The following is a 21,607-nucleotide window of genomic DNA, read 5'->3' on the forward strand; positions in this document are numbered from 1 at the left end:
CTACTGGATACAGAGTTAAAAACAATGGGTATAGGTTACTCAAGGATCTTAATGAGAGCTTCAAGGGACTTAGTGAGACTTTCAAGGATCTTAGTGAAAATGTCAAAGACCTGAGAAAGGACCAGTCAGAAATAAAGCATACACTAACTGAAATAAAGGATAATTTACAGGGATTCAATATTTTGAGAATCAAATCAACAATTGGAATAAGAGGAAGCAAAAAACACCGAATGAGAACAGCAAAAAAAAAAAAAAAAAGAATAAAAAAATATGAAGATAGTGTAAGGAGCCTCTGTAAGGAGCCTCTGAGACAACTTCAAATGTACCAACATTTGCATCATGGGGTGCCAGAAGGAGAAGAGAAACAGCAAGTTATTGAAAACCTATTTGAAGAAATAATGACAGAAAAACTTCCCCTACCTGGTGAAAGAAATAGATGTACAAGTCCAGGAAACGTAGAGAGTCCCAAATAAGAGGAACCCAAAGAGGCACACACCAAGATACATCATACTGATTTCTCAACAGGAACTTTGCAGGCCAGAATGGAGTGGCAAGAAATATTCAAAGTGATGAATAGTAAGGACCTACAGCCAAGATTACTCTACCCAGCAAAGCTATAATTTAGAATTAAAGGTCAGATAAAGAGCTTCCCAGAAAAGAAAGAGATAAAAGAGTTCATTACCACCAAACCAGTAGTACATGGGTATTACCAGCATTACATGAAATATTGAAGGGTATTGCAGACAAAGAAGAAGAAGAAGAAGAACAACAAGAACAACAACAACAACAACAAGGAGAAACAACTAAAAATATGAACAATAAAGGGGCAATAAGTACCTACCTATCAACAATTGAATCTGAAAATCAAAATAAATGAACAAGAAATAGAATGAACAAAATAAACTGATGAATAACACAGAATCAGAGGCATGGAAACACAGAGGGAAGGAGAGAGGGGCTATGTAGAAAGAGAATAACCAAAGATCTTATATGCATACTAGTGGCCTGGTGCACGAATTTGTGCACATTGCAAATAAATTAATTAGAAGAAATATTTTAGTATCGCTATTCGCCCTTTCTCTATAATAGAAGTGTCAACCAAATTCACGATTGACAATGACAAATGGAAACACACGTGTGCAATTGGTACCCACGAGAGCTTTATATGTATCGCACCTGTGCGAGTCAACTTAGCCTTTTATAGGTATAGAATAAACTTGCTTAATTAGACCTGCTTTCTGATTTAGCTAAACTATTTCCTGCCGGTCAAGCACCCCAACTTCTCTCTCAGGTAATTGTCAGCAACACAGCAGTAAATATCAACATGAAGCAGATTACAATTGTAGATCACGCAGGGAGAACAGAGGGTAAAATATTTAACTGCAGCAGTGTTTGACTATATTCTGCGCAGTGAGAAAACCTGAAGTCATTTTCAAGGTCCACCATTTCTTACTTCTCTTCAGTCGGGTCAAGTTTCTAAGCTTTCTAAACCTCCGTTTTCCAGCGAATGAAAAGGAAATAGGATTCCACCAAGTCTCCTATCTACCCACTCCAGGACTTCTGTGAGGATCAAATGAGATGAGGCATGGGAAAACTCCTCACAGACATTTGGTTAAAGTGTGAAATGTTTGCACCTGGCTATAAAGCAGGTCGTGTTCCTGGGCTGAAGAAACTGCAAGGAGGCTAGTCGCTAGGGAGAAGAACCCGGGTATTGCTACATGACGTCATTACCTGGACGGTGGGGCACTTAGCATATTAGCCTTTCATATATAATAGATATGCATTACCTATGGACATAGACAGTAGGGTGATGAAGGCCTGGAGCAGGGCGGGAACTGGGCGGAGGGGAGCAATAGGGGAAAAAAGAGGGACATCTGTAATACTTTCAACAATAAAGATTTTTTTTAAAAAGAAAAAAAGAGAATGTTACAGGCCTGTGGTGGTCAGTACCATGCCAGGGCCGAAGGTGGTGGCAGTGTCTCCTCTCAGGAAACATCAGATGACAAACAAAATGGGCACCAGGGGAATCTGTGCATGGTGGTGAAATACCACCCAGTGTGGTAGGACCTAAAAGACCTCTGCATCTCAGAACCACGGGCTGACCTGGTCCAGGAAGGTGGCCTTGGAAAGGTGAGGAACATTCAGAGTAAATCAGGAAATGCATTCTGATGAAGGAAGACTAAGACAACAGTCCAGGGTGGGGGCCTCCCTGCTGGTGTCTGATGACCTTTCAACCTACTCGCCTACAGAGATTTTCACAGGTGGATGTCAGAGGGAAAAGGTGACTTTCGAGGGCCATTCCACTAATCTTTCTGCCTCTAGGTAGGAAAGACCTGCCCCATTTCCAGGTGCCCAGGGAGCCTCCAAAGGCTTGTCCATTATGTAGCTGCCCTAGGTCCTGGGGTGGGGCGTTCTTGTTTTGCATTAGCTGATGTGGTTCTTGCTCCTACCTGTAGAGTGAAGGCATTTCTGCCACCCTGGCCACAGTGGACTGAGTCCATGTCCAAGCCACACCATTGGGTGGGGCGGGCAGGCTGACACTGGACAGCTCTGCCCAATAGGGCGGAGCCACACTGAGAGGCAGTAAACCAACCCAATCACACCCTCTTTACAAGGAAGCAGGGAGGCTGGTGAACAGGAGGAAGTGAGCCACTTCAGCCTGTATCCTGGGACCCCTTATGCTGGTGCTATATGAAGCTGGCTGAGACCCCAGTCTGGAAAATTGGGGACTCAGAGAAACTGGTGGGCTGAAAAGATGACACCCCACCTTGCACTCACCCCCACTTCATGACTAAATGTTACTTCTTCCCCAGCGCTCCTTAAAGATGGCAAGCCTGATCCCAAGACTCAGGGCAGGTCATCTGGGGAAGGGTGAGGCCGGCCGGACTGGGTTCCGGGGAAGGGGGGGAGGAATGGTCTCTTGTTCCCACAGTTGGCTTCTTTTATCCCCATGCACACCCACTCCTGACAGCTCTGGATCTGCAGTGAGCCGCTGATCCAGCCCGAGCCCTGGCCAGGTAGAGAGAATCCCAAAGCTCCTCGAGCCCGGCCTGAGACAGGACACGTTGTCCATAGCCTGGCCAAACCCAAATTAGGGCAGATTCTTCTGTTCCTTATCATCTTTGCTGGAAAAACCTGTCTTGATTTGCAAAGCCAACACAATTTCACACACTTTGTAGCGTTTGCTCTGCTCAGTACCCCAGATACCCGTTGGGAAATGAGGAAACACAAGTTATCTGTTGGGTCCAAGGTCAAAGCAGACTGGGGACCAGAAGGCAAGTGTCTGCTCTGACCCTCAGCCGAGGCTCTTCTCATGATCACATTGCCCCTAAAGGGATGCATCACTGGCCGCAGCTCAGCACCGTTAACATTAACAGAGGCCTCCTTCCATCCCTCCAGCGAGTGACAAGCACGGACAGTTGCAGTCTCCAATCAGGGAACCTCACCCCAATCTTAGAGTCGAACGAGGGGCATTCAGAAGCAGCAGCATCTGCAGCCACCATGAATTGCCACACATGGTCCCTCAGTCTGTTTCCATATCTTGAGCCTGTAGCAAGTCACTCAGTGGGGGGAGGGGGGGGGGTACCAGACTAGAGCATATGCTGAACTTGGGGTTTGTGAACCCTCTGAAATTCTTGCATTTGTGTGGGAAGAGTTTTTCATGACCTCAACAAATGCAAGGACTTGAGGGTAAAGACCATAGGGACTAAAGATCTCCAATTGACCTCCAACCCCGGGACCCTGCACAAACACAAACTCTGCAGCCAAACAGAGGAGGTTATCAAACTCAGGAGGAAGTGCCGTGCAAATGTGGAGGCTTGTACTGTCCTGCTCTTCTCCCTGCTTGCTCCTCAAGGCCCACCCTGTGGCTTCAACAACATCCCCGTGGGACTGAGCACCCTGAGCTCTGCAGTCTGCCCCCAGAGGCCCTGGTGTTCCCACGTCTCAGCGACTGCTCGTCCCCTTTCTGAACATCACCACTTCCAGGTTGGAGAAGGAGACTAGAATGAAAAACACAATTTGGGAGAAAGGGCCACTTCAGCGCACAGCACAGACCCAGCTCAACATTCCTCTAGACAGCCTCAGGGTCCTAGAAAACTGCCTCCCTGTTTCTGACAGACATACGGACCCTGCTGCTCCCTTCCCACCACCGCCTCGGTCCCTGATCTGTACTCTCCAGGCAACAGGGCAGCTCTCCAGCCCATCGCTGGCTCTGCAGAGGCCCCCCGACCTTACCCACAGCTAAGGTCAAGGGAGCCGACCTGCCAAGAGCTGCGGGCAAGTCCTCCCACTGTTGTCACAAAAAAGGGGAGAGGCTGATTAAGCCCATCCTGCCCCCATCAGCTCTCCTAGTCCCGCCACTCAGAAGGGGGTCAGGACACCGACAAGACCAACATTTCTCAAAAAATACTCTGTCTCAAGGAGCCTGTGGGGCCACAGGGACTTATCTGTCCTCCAAAGCCAGGGAGAAGGTCCGCTTCAGGACGTGGGGTCCTACTCAGCCTCAGAGGGACGGGAGGCGCCCCAGGTGTCTGCCTCCTGTGACTGGCCCTCAAGGATGCTGACTTCACTTTGTTCTTTCCCCTCCAAGAAGGGCTGTGTGGACCCCCTCCTGTCAGCCCCTCCACTCTTCTGTTTCCCAGAAGCAGGCGCCGCAGTGCTGGGGGACAGCATGTGATTACTAGAATCTTCTTGCTGTCTGGTGTGCAAATGGGATGTGATGGTCTGGAAAATCCATTATTCTGTTTGAAAGCAAGAGTTTCCACAAAGGCCATGCATTGGTTTCCAATTTTTGAGACAAATAAATACACACAGCTGAAGTTAGTGATGGGTAATGTCATCTTTCTTTGATGAATCAATTCGGAGAAGGCTCGTGAGAACCCAGTGGCATCTCAGGCCTCATTGTGTTTGGAAAAGCGAGGAGGCCAAGAGCTGACCTCACCCCTCCCTAGCCCCCGGGTCTCTGTTTCTCTCGCCCAGCGCTGGGCACACCCGGGAAACACACACTCCAGGGCACCAGCGTGTCAGGTATAAGCGGGGAGGGGTGGCCACAGAATCAGAAGGGAGGCGCATCCGAGTCGGTTTTAGAAACTCCTCCCAGGAAGGTGCCCGTACATCCTATTTCATCCGCGAAGGGAAAACTTCAGAAAGGCCACCCGAGATCCCCTCTCCCATCCGCATGGACTCCACCACTAGGAGGGTCAATCTAGCAAGAATATGGAGCCCGAACTCGCCCCAAAGCTGAGTGAAGACACCCCCCTGCCTCTCGCCCACTCAACAAAATCCATGGACCAGGCCACCCCGCTCTCAAAAGTAAGGAAAACGAGTGGAAGAGAGGAGGGTAACGGGGGGGTGGGGTGGTGTGTGTGTGTGTGTGTGTGTGTGTGTGTGTGTGTGTGTAGGGCAGGGCAGCCCTGAAGTGGAGGGGAACGCCAGACCGGCAGTCAGGCGCTAACCAGTGGGACAGGGACAGGCAGAGGGCAGAGCGCGGGCAGCTTCCAGGAAACCAATCCAACCCCCTCTCCCCTCCACTGTTGAGTAGGGGCTCCCGGCTGAGCACCTGTCCGTGTTATTCAGCGGGAGGTAAAACACTGTCTCCCACCTGAGGCGCAATATAGAATGCCTCCAGGTGGGCAACCACACGGACTGGCATCGCACCAGCCCACGGCTGTGCCCTTGGATTCCCCAGAGAAGCTGGCATTCCTTGAGGACCCTTGGCAGCGGGCAAAGAGGAAGAAAAGCGCCTTTGGCCAACCCAGGCAACCCTCCCCGTACCCCTTCTCACCAACCATCCCTGGGACCAGCCTCTCAGCCCGTGGAGGAGAGAAGCGGGGACATTATTTCAACAGGTCCCCCGCAGCCCAGCCTCGCCCGGCCATCCTTCCTCTGCCCAGTCCCGAGGCCTCAAATTCCGCGGGAGCCAGTGCTCACCTGCTGCCAAACCGGGTTCCACACCCGCGAGAGGGGGCCCTGGGCGGTGCCCCTCGGCGCTCCCCGGCCTCCCCAGGGAGGGGCGGGGCGCTCCCGCAGCTGGCGCCCCCCTGGCCCCTCGCCGCGCTCACCTGGCGCAGGTGCTGCAGCAGCGTCCCGGCCTCCTCCCGCCGGCCCTGGCGCACCATCCGCAGCAGCTCCTGGACCATGCCGACGCGCCGGTGGTAGGGGGGCAGCCCCGCGCCCGCGCCCGCGCGCCCCGCCTTGTCCCCGGCGCGCAGCAGCAGCGACGCCCAGAAGTCGGGCCGTTCGCGGCGGGGAGCGGGCGCCGCGCTGGGGCTGGCTCTCTCCGCCAGGCTGCCCTTGGTCTGCCGGGTGCCCATCCCGCCGCGTCCGCGGCCGGCGGCCCGCCTCCCAGGCTGCAACTTTGGGGAAACTGTTGCGCGCGGGCGGGGCGGGGGGGGGGCGGCGGCGGCCCGCGCTCCCCTCGCTCCTCCCTCCACGCTCCCGGGCGCGCTCCCCAGCGCTCGCCGCCCGCCGCCGCCCCGCCCCGCCCCGCCCCCGGCTCGGCTCCACTCCCGCCCCTGCGCCCGCTCCCGGGCTCCGCGCCGCCGCGCCGCGCCGCCCTCCCTCCTTTCCTCCCGCCCAGCCTCTTCCCTCGCTCCCTTCTGCTTCCCTCCCCTGGGCTCAGGGCTGGGGGCGGGCGGCTGCCCCCTGCTGTGTCGGCCCCAGCACCGGGCCCCTGGCGGGCCACCGCGCCGTGCCTCCCGGAGCGCAGTGGCGTGGAGGCTGCCGGCCGGGCAGGCCCCAGGAGCCATGGCTCTCGGTCCCACCGGATTTCCCAGGTTTTTCCTCCTCGGTGCGCCAGGGTGAGGCCCCGGGAGACGGTCCGGGTGCCCTGCCGCATGGGAAAGTTGAAGCACAGAGTGGTCTCTCAGCCAGGCTTGGGGCTGATTTTGATACACACTCCTTTTGAAAGGGGGCAGAAACAGAAGGCTGGGGAACCAGCTAGAATGTAAGAAATAGGAACCATGCTCTGTTGACCGTGATTGTTTTATTCTGATTAAAGAAGGCACATTCTACCCTGGCGGGAGCTGCAGCCTCCCTCCCCATTTGGAGCTGCCTGCTATCATGGAAAGATGAACAACTGTGCTGCAGAAACCAGAGTCATCAGCCCTTTTGCATCCCCGCAGGCCTTGCAAACCTCCAGCCTGCTTACCTTTTAACTGCCCACCTGGCACTCCCTTTGGCTGGTTCCCCTGTGACCCCAGCCCTTGCACATCACTAAGGCCTTTGAAGACCCCTAGTCCCTTCTGCATATCTGCGCACGGCCCTTTGCTGTGTGAGCAGCTGGCTGCAGAGCAGATTTCTGTGCTGACCTGCTGCCCTCCACACTGCGGCAATAGTGGGATAAACGCTCATGTGTGATTCAACCCTGTCTCTGTGTAACTGACAGGCAGCACGGACCCGCTGTTTGTCCGGTTACACTTTAACACCTGCCTGTTGTTGGTGGTGGTGGTGGGTGAGTGGACCCAGAAACTCGCAAGGTTGTGTGTGTGTGTGTGTGTGTGTGTACCCTTTTATGGAGACAGTTCATCTCTTACTTTCATCAGTCTCTCCTTTCTCATCTCATGGCACATAAACTAATTACTAAAATTCTGCCCCACACCAAAAAAGGTATTTTTTGCCAATCTGACAAAAAGGAAAAAAAAACAGTATAATTTTGATTCATTCACACGGTCCGGCTATTGTGTTGACTGTTGTCGTTTTTGTATTTGACAATCTAAAGGAAAAGAAGTCAGTGACCCTGGTTAATCGTCAGGTATTGCATGTTTTAAAAATTCTTGCGGCACACCAGTGTGCCTGCTGTGGCAAGCCGCAGGTCTAGACCATCAAGGTATAAAGAACGGCTGCCTTTTGTTCTCATTCTCACACCTCGGAGAAGGCTCCTGGGAACAGAGAGAAGAGAACAGAACAAATCTCCATACAAAAAAGCAGAGGCGTGCCCCCGGGTAAGCCCAGCTGCACACTCCTGCTGCCCCCCTCCCTCCCTGGCCACCTCTGCCAGGCCGAGTCCATCTGCACCAGGTCACCTGAAGGCCGAGGGTAATTGGAACCAGGGCCCTGCCAGGGAGAAGGCTACGTAAGGCACCTGGAGGACCTTCCCTGTCGCAGACCACCTGGCAGGCCGGGGCGGCTGTCCCGGTCTCAGCCACAGGGTGTGTGCTTGCCTCTGGCCCAGGCCCTAGGTGCTGTTTGGGAGGAAAGGACAGTGTGGGCTACAGGGGCAGGAGAGCAGATCCCAAATCAGAGAGAGCTGGAACCCACCATGTGCTGACAGCTAGGCATCAGGCAAGTCCTAGCGAATTCCTCTGTCCCACTGGGATACGCACAGTCAAGGAGAGTCAGATGCAGAAACTGCAAGCAGAGTACAGGTGTTCCGCTAAGGACAGTTCCTTTTCCTACACAGGGAGCCATCACTGGGTCTTCCCATAGGTGTTTTCTCTGTCGATCTTCAGTATCTGAGGGGTGAGGTTTGTGTCTCCCCCAGCAGGCTCCTTCATCCCTTTGATGCCCACTTCCAAATGCCCATCTCTGCTGGCAGAGAACGTTCAATCTGCCTGCCAGCTGGCCTCACAGGGCTTAGAGCAGCACCTTCCTAACTTGCCTGGACCCTTTGTGTGTAGAACATCCCTGTTGGCATCTCCAGAGAACCCAGGTTGGAAAACACTTTGGTGCCTCTCATCTCTGGCTGCAGGCCTACCAGGCGAAGTGGCTACCAGGGAAACCTGCTGGACAGGTCCCTCCCTAGGGATGGCCCACACGAGCAGGTAGGCCTGCTTAAGGGTGTGTGGCTGGGGCAAATGCCATCCCAGACCCTCACCTGGGATCTGAATTTCATCCCTTTCCTCTGCTTTGAAGACCTAATTTTATCCTCTTCAAATTGCTTTTAATTTCCCAACTTTTCCCTCTTGAATGGCTTGTTCTCCTCACTCTCTTCCATCTATTTAGAAAGAAAACTTTCATTGTCCCATCCCCTCTGCTCACAAAAGGGCTCTTCCCTTTTCTGCTAAGCTTTTTGAAAATACTTATATTTATTGTCACACCTTCATTACCTCCAGTCATTCCTCATGCTTCATATTTTCCTAAAATCTCTCAAACAAGCAGCACCTGGCCTCAGTGAACCCCATACTTCTAGCTAAGTGTCCCCAGGCCCACCACTAGCAGCATCCCGCCTTGGTTCACAGCTTGGCCTTGCCTGGGCAACTCCAAGCCCAGCACAAGAAGCAGCCATCAGCATATCGCTTTATAGCTTAAGTGTGGTGGCTCCAGGCAGAACAAAAGTTGTGGCTGACCCTGGCCTGCACCTGCTGGGAAGCTCCAGAGTCAGCACACCCAGTGGACAGCTTCAGAGCACATTGAAGGACCACCACCCAACCACCTCCACAAGCAACACACTCAAGGGCTCGACTCATTGGGTACCAGAGCCCTGCTGAAGTAAGTCCTGCTCTGTGCAGTGGGTCCCTGCATAGCTGATCCTCCAAAGTGGTTGGAGGTCGGTGGTCAGTGCTCACAGCCAGTCCTTGTAGCTGATCAGCCTGGGTAAATCCCTCCCATTGATGTGCCAACAGCAATCAAGACTCAAATACAACAGGAGAGTGTACAGCCTACAAGGGGGGAGGGATTACCTCAAGTGTCCATCTGGGGTGATCGGGGAGGCTGTGCCACTGGACACTACAGGACACCTATTACATTAGGCCATGCTACAAAGCCTAGGAGACATAGCAGCTGTACCTAACACATAGACACAAACACAGGGAGGTGGCTAAAAGGAAGAGACAAAGAAACGTCCCAAATGAAAGAACAAAACTCCAGAAAAAAACACACAAAACAAAACAAAATGGAGATAAGCAATCTACTAGATGCAGAGTTCAAAACACTGGTTGTAAGGATGCTCAAGGAACTTAGTGAGGACCTCAACAGCATAAAAAAGAACCAGAAATGAAATGAAGGCTACACTAACTGAAATAAAGAATAATTTACAGGGATTTAACACCAGAGTAGATGAAGCTGTAAATCAAATCAGTGATTTGGAATATAAGGAAGCAAAAACAAAACAAAACAAAAAAAAAAACCAAATGACACCAAAAAACAAAACAAAACAAAAACAAAAACACAAAACAAACAACAACACCCAATCAGAACAGCAAAAAGAAAAAAGAATTTTTAAAAATGAGGATAGTGTAAGGAGCCTCTGGGACAACTTCAAGTGTACCAACATTTGCATCATGGGGTTGCCAGAAGGAGAAGAAAGAGAGCAAGAAATTGAAAACTTGTTTGAAAAAACAATGACAGAAAACTTCCTTAACTTGCTGAAGGAAACAGACCTACAAGTCCAGGAAGTGCAGAGAGTCCAAACAAAATGAATCCAAAGAGGCCCACACCAAGACACATTATAATTAAAATGCCAAAGGTTAAAGAGAAATAGAGAATCTTAAAAGCAGCAAGAGAAAAGCAACTAGTTACCTATAAGGGAGCTCACATAATACTATCAGCTGATTTCTCAACAGACAGTATGCAGGCCAGAAAGGATTGACAAGAAATATCCAAAGTGATGGAAAGCAAGGACTTACAACCAAGATTACTCTACCCAGCAAAAATATCATTTAGAATCAATGGACATATAAAGAGCTTCCCAGAAAATAAAAAGCTAAAGGAGTTCATCACCACCAAACCAGTATTATATGAAATGTTAAAGGGTATTCTTTAAGAAGAAGAAGAAAAGAAGATAAAATATATGAACAATAAAATGGCAATAAATACATATCTATCAACAATTGAATCTACAAATAAAATGAACAATCAGAACAGAAACAGACTCATAGATACAGAGAACATTTTGACAGTTGCCAGTTAGGGGGGGTGGGCAGAAAAGGTGAAGGGATTAAAAATTACAAATTGGTTGTTACAGAATAGTGAAGGGGATGTAAAGTGCACTATAGAGAATATAGTCAATAATCTAGGTGCTGGATGGATGCAGGATTTATTGGGGTGATCACATATTAACTTATATAATATCTGTTCACTGGGGTGTACAAAAATATAATAAAAATAATAACCCAAATGCTGAGGGCCACCCCTTAGAGTTTATGATTCAATAAATCAGAGGTATTTGCATTTCTAGTGAATTTCCAGGGATCCTGAAGTTGCAAGTGGGTCTGTCTAGGGACCACAGTTTGAGATCTGGAAGAGCTGGGGCTTAGGGAGGAAGGGAGCAACAGTTTTTCTCTCTTGAGGGTTCATTAAGATTGCAAAGGGGACAGAACCATTTCTGGACTCAGCAGAAGTTAAGAGTTTCACTGAAAGAACTGACCCTGAGCCTGGCTGGCATGCTCAGTGGTTGAGTGTCGACCTATGAACCAGGAGGTAATGGTTCTATTCCCAGCCAGAGCACATGCCTGGGTTGTGGGCTCGACTTTCAGTGTGGGGTGTGTAGGAGGCAGCCAATCAATGATTCTCTCTCATCATTGATGTTTCTATTTCTCTCTCCCTCTCTGTTCCTCTCTGAAATCAATAAAATAAATAAATAAAATAAAAAGAACTGACCCTGAGGGAACACTGAAAACACACACACACACACACACACACACACACACACACACACACAGGGAGAGAGAGAGGGAGAGAGAGAGAGAGAGAGAGAGAGAGAGAGAGAGAGAGAGAGAGAGAGAGGGCTCCCTGACTCTTAGTCCTTTCTAGGTGGCCCATTAGCCTACTCTCTCAGCAGCTCCTCCGACACCTGGTGCCTTCTCTCAACGACCAGGTAAATATGTCAGGGTCTCTGAATGATGACATGTGTGGGAGATGAATGTCAACCCCCACATTTTAGTCTGAAAGTCCATCAGGAGGAACCTGCATGGCATTCCCAACATCTGACAAGCTCTTATTAGGAACCCAGAAGCTCTAGGATGCCTTGCCCAGGCCTTTGGTCAGGCACACAGAGGAGGGACATAGCCTCTGAGGGGAGAGGGGCCCACGGAGGGCGGGAGGACTGGCACCCAGGCCTCCACCACTCCCAAGATCTCTCCTTGCACATGGAGCACCAGAGGGCTGGGTCCTGGGATCCAAGGCTGACGCCAGTGCTTTTTTCTCTGCTTCTCTAATTATTTCTTCATTGCTCCATGCATGGCTTGCTTTAACACAGCTGCTTAATTAGTTATGTAATAAGTACCCATGAACTCACTATCCAAAACAAAACGAAGCCAAGCCAGTCCCTTGGCAATAGCTGACATTTCATGGGTAGGTTTCCCACCTGTCCCTCGACCCTGCCCACTGAACCCTGTTTGTTGTTCCTTGCTTTCCTTTCTATATTATTTAAAATTCCTTTTTATAATGGAAAATTTCAACTACATGCAAAACTGGAGAGACTGGTGTTCCTATGGTCCAGATTTCGACTTTTCAAGTCATGCCCAATCTTGTTTAGTCCAAACCCCACCTATTTCCTGTTTCCACGTTCTATCCACACTGGTATTGCAGTTACATTGTTCCGAAAGGGTAGCTGTTTTTTATTTTGGGTGTCTTTACCTTTATAAAAGGGTATCTTGCATGATGATATTTTTTTCAGAGCTATATTTTCCAAAAAAGTAGCTAGTTCCCCTTCTAGTATTGGTAAGAATCATCCTTGTTGCTGTATGTCATTGTAGTTCATTCATGTTCATTGTATGAAAGTATCTTGGTTTACCTCCGCTTTCCCACAGATGGCCATTCAAGTAGTTTTTAGACTTTTGCTATTGGGAAGAGTGCTCTTATGAATATTCTTGCACATTTTTGTTGAGCATCTGGGATGGTGTTAGAAATCGAATGGTGTAGCTTTACAATAAATGCTAACTGCTTTTGACCACATTAGTGCCCACCCCTACTTTTGTATGAGAGATCCTCCTTCCAACCCCTCCATATCCTCTTCCCTCCAATGCTTGGTATTGATAGGCTTATTACTTTTTGCCATTTACTTTGCCAATTAAAATGGAATCTTATTGGGAGCCTTAATTTGCATTTCCTCAGGAACTGATGTCTTAGTCAGCTTAGACGGCCATAACAAAGACTAGGTTTGGGATTTGCTTGGGACCTGTCACACCTTTCTTCTTTCCGACTTTTCCTTTGTGGAATGGGACGGTCTGCTCTAAGCCACCTTGTCTGTGTATTTTGTTCTGGCAGCCTGAAGCTGGCTATGATGGCTGAAGATGTTGACTCTCTCTTTGTTTAATGACCCATCTATTTCCTTTGTCGTGAAATGCCTGTTCACTTCTTTTGTCCACTTTCTATTGGGTGTTCATTTTCTTTCTTTTTCTTCTTCTTCTCCTCCTCCCCTCTCCTCCTCCTCCTCCTCCTCCTCCTCCTCCTCCTCCTCCTCCTCCTCCTCCTTCTTCTTCTTCTTCTTCTTCTTCTTCTTCTTCTTCTTCTTCTTCTTCTTCTTCTTCTTCTAGAGTTTTCATAATAGGTTAGTGCTAGGTAAATCCTTTTGTTGTTGTTAATTTAATAAATCTTTATTGTTCAGATTATTACAATTGTTCCTCTTCTATAACCCCATAGTTCTCCTCCACCCGGTTCCCACCCCACCCTCTGCCCTTACCTCCCCCCTACTATCCACATCCATCGGTGTACGATTTTTGTCCAGTCTCTTCCCGCACCCCTTTCCCCCAAGAATTGTCAGTCCACTCCCTTTCTATGCCCCTGATTCTATTATATTCACCAGTTTATTCTGTTCAACAGATTTTTATTCACTTGATTTTTAGATTCATTTGTTGATAGATATGTAGTTGTTGTTCATAATTTTTATCTTTACCTTTTTCTTCTTCTTCTCTTCTTAAAGAATACCTTTCAGCATTTCATATAATACTGGTTTGGCGGTGATGAACTCCTTTAGCTTTTTCTTATCTGTGAAGCTCTTTATCTGATCTTCCATTCTGAATGATAGCTTTGCTGGGAGAGTAATCTTGGTTGTAGGTTCTTGCTATTCATCACTTTGAATATTTCTTGCCACTCCCATCTGGCCTGCATAGTTTCTGTTGAGAAATCAGCTGACAATCATATGGGTGCTCCCTTGTAGGTAATTAACTGTTTTTCTCTTGCTGCTTTTAATATTCTCTCTTTGTCTTTTGCTCTTGGCATTTTAATTATGATGTGTCTTGGTGTGGTCCTCTTTGGATTCCTTTTTTTTTTTTTTTTTAATATATTTTATTGATTTTTCACAGAGAGGAAGAGAGAGGGATAGAGAGTTAGAAACATCGATGATAGAGAAACATCGATCAGCTGCCTCTTGCACAACCCCCACTGGGGATGTGCCCGCAACCAAGGTACATGCCCTTGACCGGAATCGAACCTGGGACCTTTCAGTCCGCAGGCCGACGCTCTATCCACTGAGCCAAACCGGTTTCGGCTGGATTCCTTTTGTTTGGGGTTCTGTGCGCTTCCTGGACTTGTAAGTCTATTTCTTTCACCAGGTGGGGGAAGTTTTCTGTCATTATTTCTTCAAATAGGTTTTTAGTATCTTGCTCTCTCTCTTCTTCTGGCACCCCCATAATTTGGATGTTGGTACGCTTGAGGTTGTTCTATAGGCTCCTTACACTATCTTCATATTTTTGGATTCTTTTTTCTTTTTGCTTTCCTGGTTGGGTGTTTTTTTGCTTCTTTGTATTTCAAATCTTTGACTTGATTCTTGCGGTCCTCTAGTCTGCTGTTAGAACTCTGTATAATATTTTTTATTTCAGTCAGTGTATGTTTAATTCCTAGTTGGTCCTTTTTCATATCCTCAAGGGTCTCACTAAATTTATCAGCCTTTTCTAGGAAATTCTTGAAAAACCTTATAACCGTGCTTTTGAACTCTATATCCAGTCATTTGCTTTCCTCCATTTCTTTAATTTGTGGTCTGTTTCTTTGTATCCGCATTTTCACTGCTTCCCTGAGTTGGTAGAGTAGCTTTGTGTGGTAGGTGTCCTATAGGGCCCAGTGGCTCAGCCTCTCCAGTTATCTGAGGTGGACACTCTTGGTGCACCACTTTGTGGACTGTGTGCACAGCCTTGTTGTAGTTAAGTCTTGATTGTTGTTGGTATCACTGGGAGGAATTGACCTCCAGGCCAATTGGCTGTGAGGATCAGCTGTGTCTACGCTGGGAGAACTTCTGTGTTGGAGACATCCTTATGAGACAAGACTTGCAAAATTGCAAAAGCCTCTGTGCTCAGCTTGGATGGGGCGGAGTCTCAGGGCAGAGCAGACAGTCTTGGCTTTCCGTCAGCCCTGCCCTATGAGGCCCCTGGGTCTCAGTGTCCCTTGGTAATCGCTGCAAGCACCTCTGAGAGAAAGCCGCTCTCGAGTTTCGCCCACTGCCAGACAGTCCAGCCTCTGGACCTCTGCCTTCCGCAGCTCCTCTGAGTCTCAGTGTGCTTTTTCTTTCCCTGACAGTCCAGATTCCCCCTGAATGAGTCTGGTTTCCCAGAGTCTTGCCCGGGACTGGAGTTCAGCACAGTCGGCAGCTTCCGTCTCCCTCCCGCTTTAGAAAGCCAGCCATGCACTCAGCCGCCTGTGCACTCAGCTGCCCGTCCTCTTCGTGCATGCGTCTGTGTACCTCAGCCTTTTGCAGCTCCTCTGAGTCTCAATGTGCTTTCCTCTTTCCTTCTAGTTGTAGAATTTTCACTCAGCCAGCTTTCCTGTGGTTCTGGATGGTGTCCGTTTTGTCTTTTAGTTGTAGTTTTGATATTGTTGTGCGAGGCAGCAGTTTAGGTGTTTACCTATGCCGCCATCTTGGTTTCTCCCAGGTGTTCATTTTCTATTGTTGCTGTAACAAATTACCACAAACTTAGTGGCTTAAAAGAACATAATTTTATTAACTTACAGTTCAGGAGGTCAGAAGTCCAAAATGGGTCATATTGGGTAAAATCAAGGTGTTGGCAAACCTGCCTTCCTTCTGAAGGTATTAGGGGGAAATCTGTTTCCTTCCCTTCCAGAGGCTGCCCTCCTTCTGTGGCTTATGTCCCTCTTCCACTCTGACCTCTGTTTCTGTTGTAACACCTCTCCTCTCTCTGACCCACCATCTCCCTCTAAGGGGACCCTTGTGATAACATTGGTCCTTCCCAAATATTCCAGGGTAATCTCCTAAATTGGTGTCTGAGACCCAATTTCCCATCATAGGGGGTCCACACCAACAAACAATTCTTGGATACCAGCCAGGGCCTGAAAATTCAACTCAGTTCTGAAACCATCTACTCAGAGTATCAGATTCTACAAGTTAAGAGTTCAGTTCTATAAGGCTGCCCCACCCACACGCATACTTCAAATGCCAAACACAAGCCCAATTTTCCCGTGCTTCTGGCCAATGGACCATAGATGGAAGGTTCCCATGACCCCTTCCAATTCAGGAGGCCAATTGACAGTCCAGGTTGTTACCTGTACTTCTGGTCAAGTGGCTGTAGATCATAGGTTCCTACAACTCCCTCCTTGGGTTTGATTAATTTGCTAAAATGGCTCACAAAACTCAGAAACATGTTACTAGACCACTGGTTGATTGTAAAAGGATATAACTCAGGAACATCCAGATGGAAGAGATGTATAGGGAACCTAGGGGCAAAGGGCGAGGTGCTTCCCTGCCCTCTCCAAGCCGGCCACTCTCCCCAAATCTCACATGTTCACTAACCTGGAAGCCCTTCCAACTCTTGTTTTTTTATGGAGGCTTTGTCACATAGGCCTTATTGATTAGATCATTGGCCATTGGCGATTGATTCCACCTCCCATCTGGGAGGCACGGGTGGGTGGAGACAGGGTGGGTGGAGGTGGGGGTGGGTGGGAGGTACTAGACCTTCTGAACCTCTAATCACATGGTTGGTTCCATTGGCAACTGACCCCCATCCTTAGATGGGGTCCACAAGTCACCACATTCACAGCACAAAAGACAAAATTCCCCTCTCACTGCTTAGGAAGAGTTCCCAGAGCTCTGAGGCAGGGATTGTGAACAAAGAGCAAATATAAATCACAATATCACCTCTCCCACCTCAAGATTCTTAATCACACCTGCAAGTCCTTTTGCCACGTGTGAATGAAGGAGAGGCTACATGGCAGGCTCAACAAGCCCAGTGACCGAAAGTAACCACGGGATGATCTGGTCATACATTCCTACCGGGGCAGGTCCTGGTGGGCAGAGTCCCAGGCAGATAGCTTCCTTAGTAAAATGTCAGTCTCTACCTAGTGAGCCCTAACCTTTGTTCTTTTGCGTCCAGGATAACATCCCTTTGAAATGTCAGAGTCCTTTTCTAGACCCATAAATGCAGGCACTGGAGCACAATGACTATGAAAGTCCTCATTGTTACCTTGGTGCCCTCATACCATCTCTATTTCCTGTAAATGTTAACTATTCTGTACCCACCAAGGTAGAGGTAGTATGTAGCTCTCCATTTTACTTTTTATCTACTCCTAGGGATTTCCCCTCTTTGCTCTCTCTCATCTCCTTAATCTACCACCAGGGGATTTCATGTAACTCTCCTTATGCTTTCTCCTTTGATTCTAGAGATATAAAAAGAACTGCCATTCTCCGGAGCATGCTCTCAGTGTGTGGGCCTACCCAGGTAACGGGAACAACTCTGCCTCCTGAACACCAGGGGCAGTGCAGGCCAGTCCCACAGGAGGCGAGCACTGCTCCCACCTCTGCTGGGCAGGCGCCTCGAGGAAAGACATACAAGAAATCAAGACTGCCTTCACCCCAGACTCCACGAGCCACTAGCCAGGAGACAATGAATACGATCTCCAAAGAGAGATCACTGTCATATCAGTCTATGCCTCCCTGACAGTCGAAGAATCTGTTCCCTGCCTTCCCTGCCTCCCTCCCCAAGGGAAAGCCTAGACAGACCATTCTTACGGAGTCGGGAGCAGAGGAAACTGCCGTTTCCTTCTTCTGAGTTGCTTCTGGTTTGTGGTTTATTTTTAATTTTTATTTTTTTTAAATAACTGTGTGCATTTGTATTTTTAAATAAATCTTTATTGTTCAGATTATTACAATTGTTCCTCTTTTTTCACCCCATAGCTCCCCTCTACCCGGTTCCCACCCCACCCTCTGCCCTTACCTGCCCCCCCCCCCACTGTCCTCATCCATAGGTGTACAATTTTTGTCCAGTCTCTTCCCGCACCCTCTACACCCTTTTCCCCCTGAGAATTATCAGTCCATTCCCTTTCTATGCCCCTGATTCTATTATATTTACCAGTTTATTCTGTTCATCAGATTTTTTATTCACTTGACTTTTTGATTCACTTGTTGATAGATATGTAGTTGTCGTTCATAATTTTTATCTTTACCTTTTTCTTCTTCTTCCTTTTCTTAAAGAATACCTTTCAGCATTTCATATAATACTGGTTTGGTGGTGGTGAACTCCTTTAGCTTTTTCTTACCTGTGAAGCTCTTTATCTGACCTTCCATTCTGAATGATAGCTTTGCTAGGTAGAGTAATCTTGGTTGTAGGTTCTTGCTATTCATCACTTTGAATATTTCTTGCCACTCCCATCTGGCCTGCATAGTTTCTGTTGTGAAATCAGCTGACAATCGTATGGGTGCTCCCTTGTAGGTAATTAACTGTTTTTCTCTTGCTGCTTTTAAGATTCTCTCTTTGTCTTTTGCTCTTGGCATTTTAATTATGATGTGTCTTGGTGTGGTCCTCTTTGGACTCCTTTTGTTTGGGGTTCTGTGTGCTTCCTCGACTTGTCAGTCTATTTCTTTTACCAGGTGGGGGAAGTTTTCTGTCATTATTTCTTCAAATAGGTTTTTAGTATCTTGCTCTCTCTCTTCTTCTGGCACCCCCATAATTCGGATGTTGGTACGCTTGAGGTTGTCCCAGAGGCTCCTTACACTATCTTCATATTTTTGGATTCTTTTTTCTTTTTGCTTTCCTGGTTGGGTGTTTTTTGCTTCTTTGTATTTCAAATCTTTGACTTGATTCCTGCAATCCTCTAGTCTGCTGTTGGGTCTCTGTATATTATTTTTTATTTCAGTCAGTGTATGTTTAATTTCTAGTTGGTCCTTTTTCATATCCTCGAGGGTCTCACTAAATTTATCGGCTTTTTCTGGAAAATTCTTGAAAAACCTTATAACTGTGGTTTTGAACTCTATATCCAGTCGTTTACTTTCCTCCATTTCTTTCATTTGTGATCTGTTTCTTTGTCTCTGCATTTTGGCTGCTTCCCTGAGTTGATAGAGTGGCTTTGTGTGGTAGGTGTCCTATAGGACCCAGTGGCTCAGCTTCCCCAATTACCTGAGGTGGACACTCTTGGTGCACCCCTTTGTGGGCTGAGTGCACAGTCTTGTTGTAGTTAAGCCTTTATTGTTGTTGGTATCACTGGGAGGAATTGACCTCCAGGCCAATTGGCTGTGAGGATCAGCTGTGTCTACGCTGGGAGAACTTCTGTGCTGGAGACACCCTTATGAGGCAAGACTTGCTTCAGTGGGGCTTTGGTGCTCACTGAGTATGCCCCCTGAGTGTGTCCCTTATGGATCTGAGGAGTTGTAATCAGGATGGTCCCACTCTGACCCCTGGATACACTGGCTCTTGGATCTCCCTGGAGGTACTAATTTAGCCTCTGCCTGAGGCCACCCAGCAGGAGCTACAGATAGATCTTCAGATTCCTCTTCTTTGTTTGGGTTTTGGAGGTGCCCAGATGAGGCCCAGCTGTGAAGCAATGCAAGCTGCTGTGGGGCCTTGGGCCTTCTTTTGGATGTTCTGGGTCTCACTGACTCAGCTGCAGTTTGTTAGTTAAGTTTAGATTTCAAAGGACCTGGCCATTCATATGCAAAAGCCTCTGCGCACAGCTGGGGTGGGGTTGTAAATTGGGTGGAACAGGGTCTCAGGGAATCAACAGGGTGGAGCAAACAGCAATGGCTGACCTTCAGTCCTGCCCTAAGAGGACCCCAGTTCTCAATGTCCCTTGGTAATTGCTGCAAGCACCTCTGAGAGAAAGCCTTCCTTGAGTCCCCCCCGCTGCCAGACAGTCCAGTTTCTCCCCGTATTAGTCTGGGTCCCCAGAGTCTCGCCCGGAACTGGAGTTCAGAGCAGCTGGGAGCTTTTGTCTCCCTCCCGATTGAGAAAGCCAGCTGCGTACTCAGTTGCCAGCACTTTCTGCGCACGCCTCCGTACCTCTCACTTTACTTCTGCAGCTCCTCTGAGTCTCAGTGTGCTTTTCTCTTCCCTTCTAGTTGTAGAATTTCCACCCAGCCAGCCTTCCTGTGGTTCTGGATGATGTCCGTTTTGTCTTTTAGTTGTAGTTTTTTAAAATTAATTAATTAATTAATTAATTAATTAATTTTATTTCTTTATTGATTAAGGTGTCACATATTTGTCCTCATCCCTCCATTCCCATCCCCCACCCCACCCCCCTGCTGTCCTTAACCATTGGTTAGGCTTGTATGCATGCACACAAGTCCTTTGGTTGATCTCTCCCCCCTTTAGTTGTAGTTTTGAAGTTGTTGTGCGAGGCAGCATTTCAGGTGTTTACCTATGCTGCCATCTTGGTTTTTTCCATCATTTGTGGTTTATTTATTCAATAAATGTTTGCTGAGTTTCTACCACATGTTAATACTGTGCTGGGCTCTGGAAGTATAATAGTGGATAAGAAAGACAGAAGCCTGCCCTCAAGGAGTTTACTTTCTAGTAAGCAAGCAAGGGGAATAATAGAGGGATCTGACAGAGTCATGGAGGGACCCTAAAAAGGTCTCAGTGAAGAGAAAATACTTGCCTTGAGACCTAAGGTGAGAAGAATCAAGCCAGGATGGATGGCATTCCAGGCAGTGGAAACAGTGTGTGCAAAGGTCCTGGGGTGGAAACAAGCTTGGCATGTCTAAGGGACAGATTAAGCCAGTGGCAGGGAGAGTGGAGTGGAGGGAGGTTGGAGATGTAGCTGGAACTGGCCTGGGTAGGGCTTCATGGAAAAGCAGGAAGAGGAAAACTGTAAGCTATTAATATGCAAAAACGCAATGAAAGACAGCACCTCAGCACATCCTTGGGTGAACCCAAGGTCTGTAACGTGCTACCCCTAAGTCAGTGGTTCTCAAGCTCTGGCATGCATTGGAATCACCTGGAGGGCTTGCTGCAGCACATGGCTGGGCCTCATCCTAGTGTCTGGTTCAGTAGATCAGGCTGGGCCAGCATTTTGCATGTCTAATAAGTTCCCCGGTGGTGCTGATGCTGCTGGTCTGGACCGCTTTGAGAATCATGCTTTAAGCAAGTCACGGGTTCTCGCTGAGTCTTTTTCTTCATTTGTAAAATCGCCCTTCTCTCCTGGTTGACGTGATTATCAAGTGAGATAAAGTATGGGAAAGCCCTTTGTAACAAATAGAAAAGACACACAGAGGGAATGATCAGCACAATAACATGTAGCAACCACTGCTCCCCCGTGTTCTTCGCCGTCTGCCGAGAATGTCCACACCTGACCCCAGCAGCTCGCTGCTCAGGAGCCGGGCTGTCTCACTGCACGCCCCCTACGCCTGTCTGACTGTGCTTGGTAACCCCCGGCGCTGGGAGGACGGAAGCCTGCCTCACCCGGCCTGGGAGGAACCTTCACACTTCCCCCTGCTGTTCACTCCACAGACAGAGACTGGATGATGCTCAAGTGTCTGGTTATTTTTGTCAACCATCACCTCCCACTCGTC

At 48.4% G+C, this 21,607-nt stretch overlaps 1 protein-coding gene across 1 annotated transcript in view; it reads right to left on the reverse strand.

Moving 5' to 3' along the window:
• LRRC75A (leucine rich repeat containing 75A) overlaps positions 1–6,357 on the reverse strand; it is a 45,136-nt gene extending 38,779 nt beyond the window's left edge. The window contains exon 1 of the mRNA XM_054709467.1: positions 6,063–6,357. Coding sequence (XP_054565442.1) covers positions 6,063–6,314 — 252 coding nt within the window. The 5' untranslated portion in view covers positions 6,315–6,357. The remainder of the gene's footprint in view (positions 1–6,062) is intronic.
• Positions 6,358–21,607: the final 15,250 nt, after the last annotated feature.

This window comes from Eptesicus fuscus, chromosome 20 (genome assembly GCF_027574615.1).
Source record: "Eptesicus fuscus isolate TK198812 chromosome 20, DD_ASM_mEF_20220401, whole genome shotgun sequence".
Taxonomy (NCBI): Eukaryota; Metazoa; Chordata; class Mammalia; order Chiroptera; family Vespertilionidae; genus Eptesicus; species Eptesicus fuscus.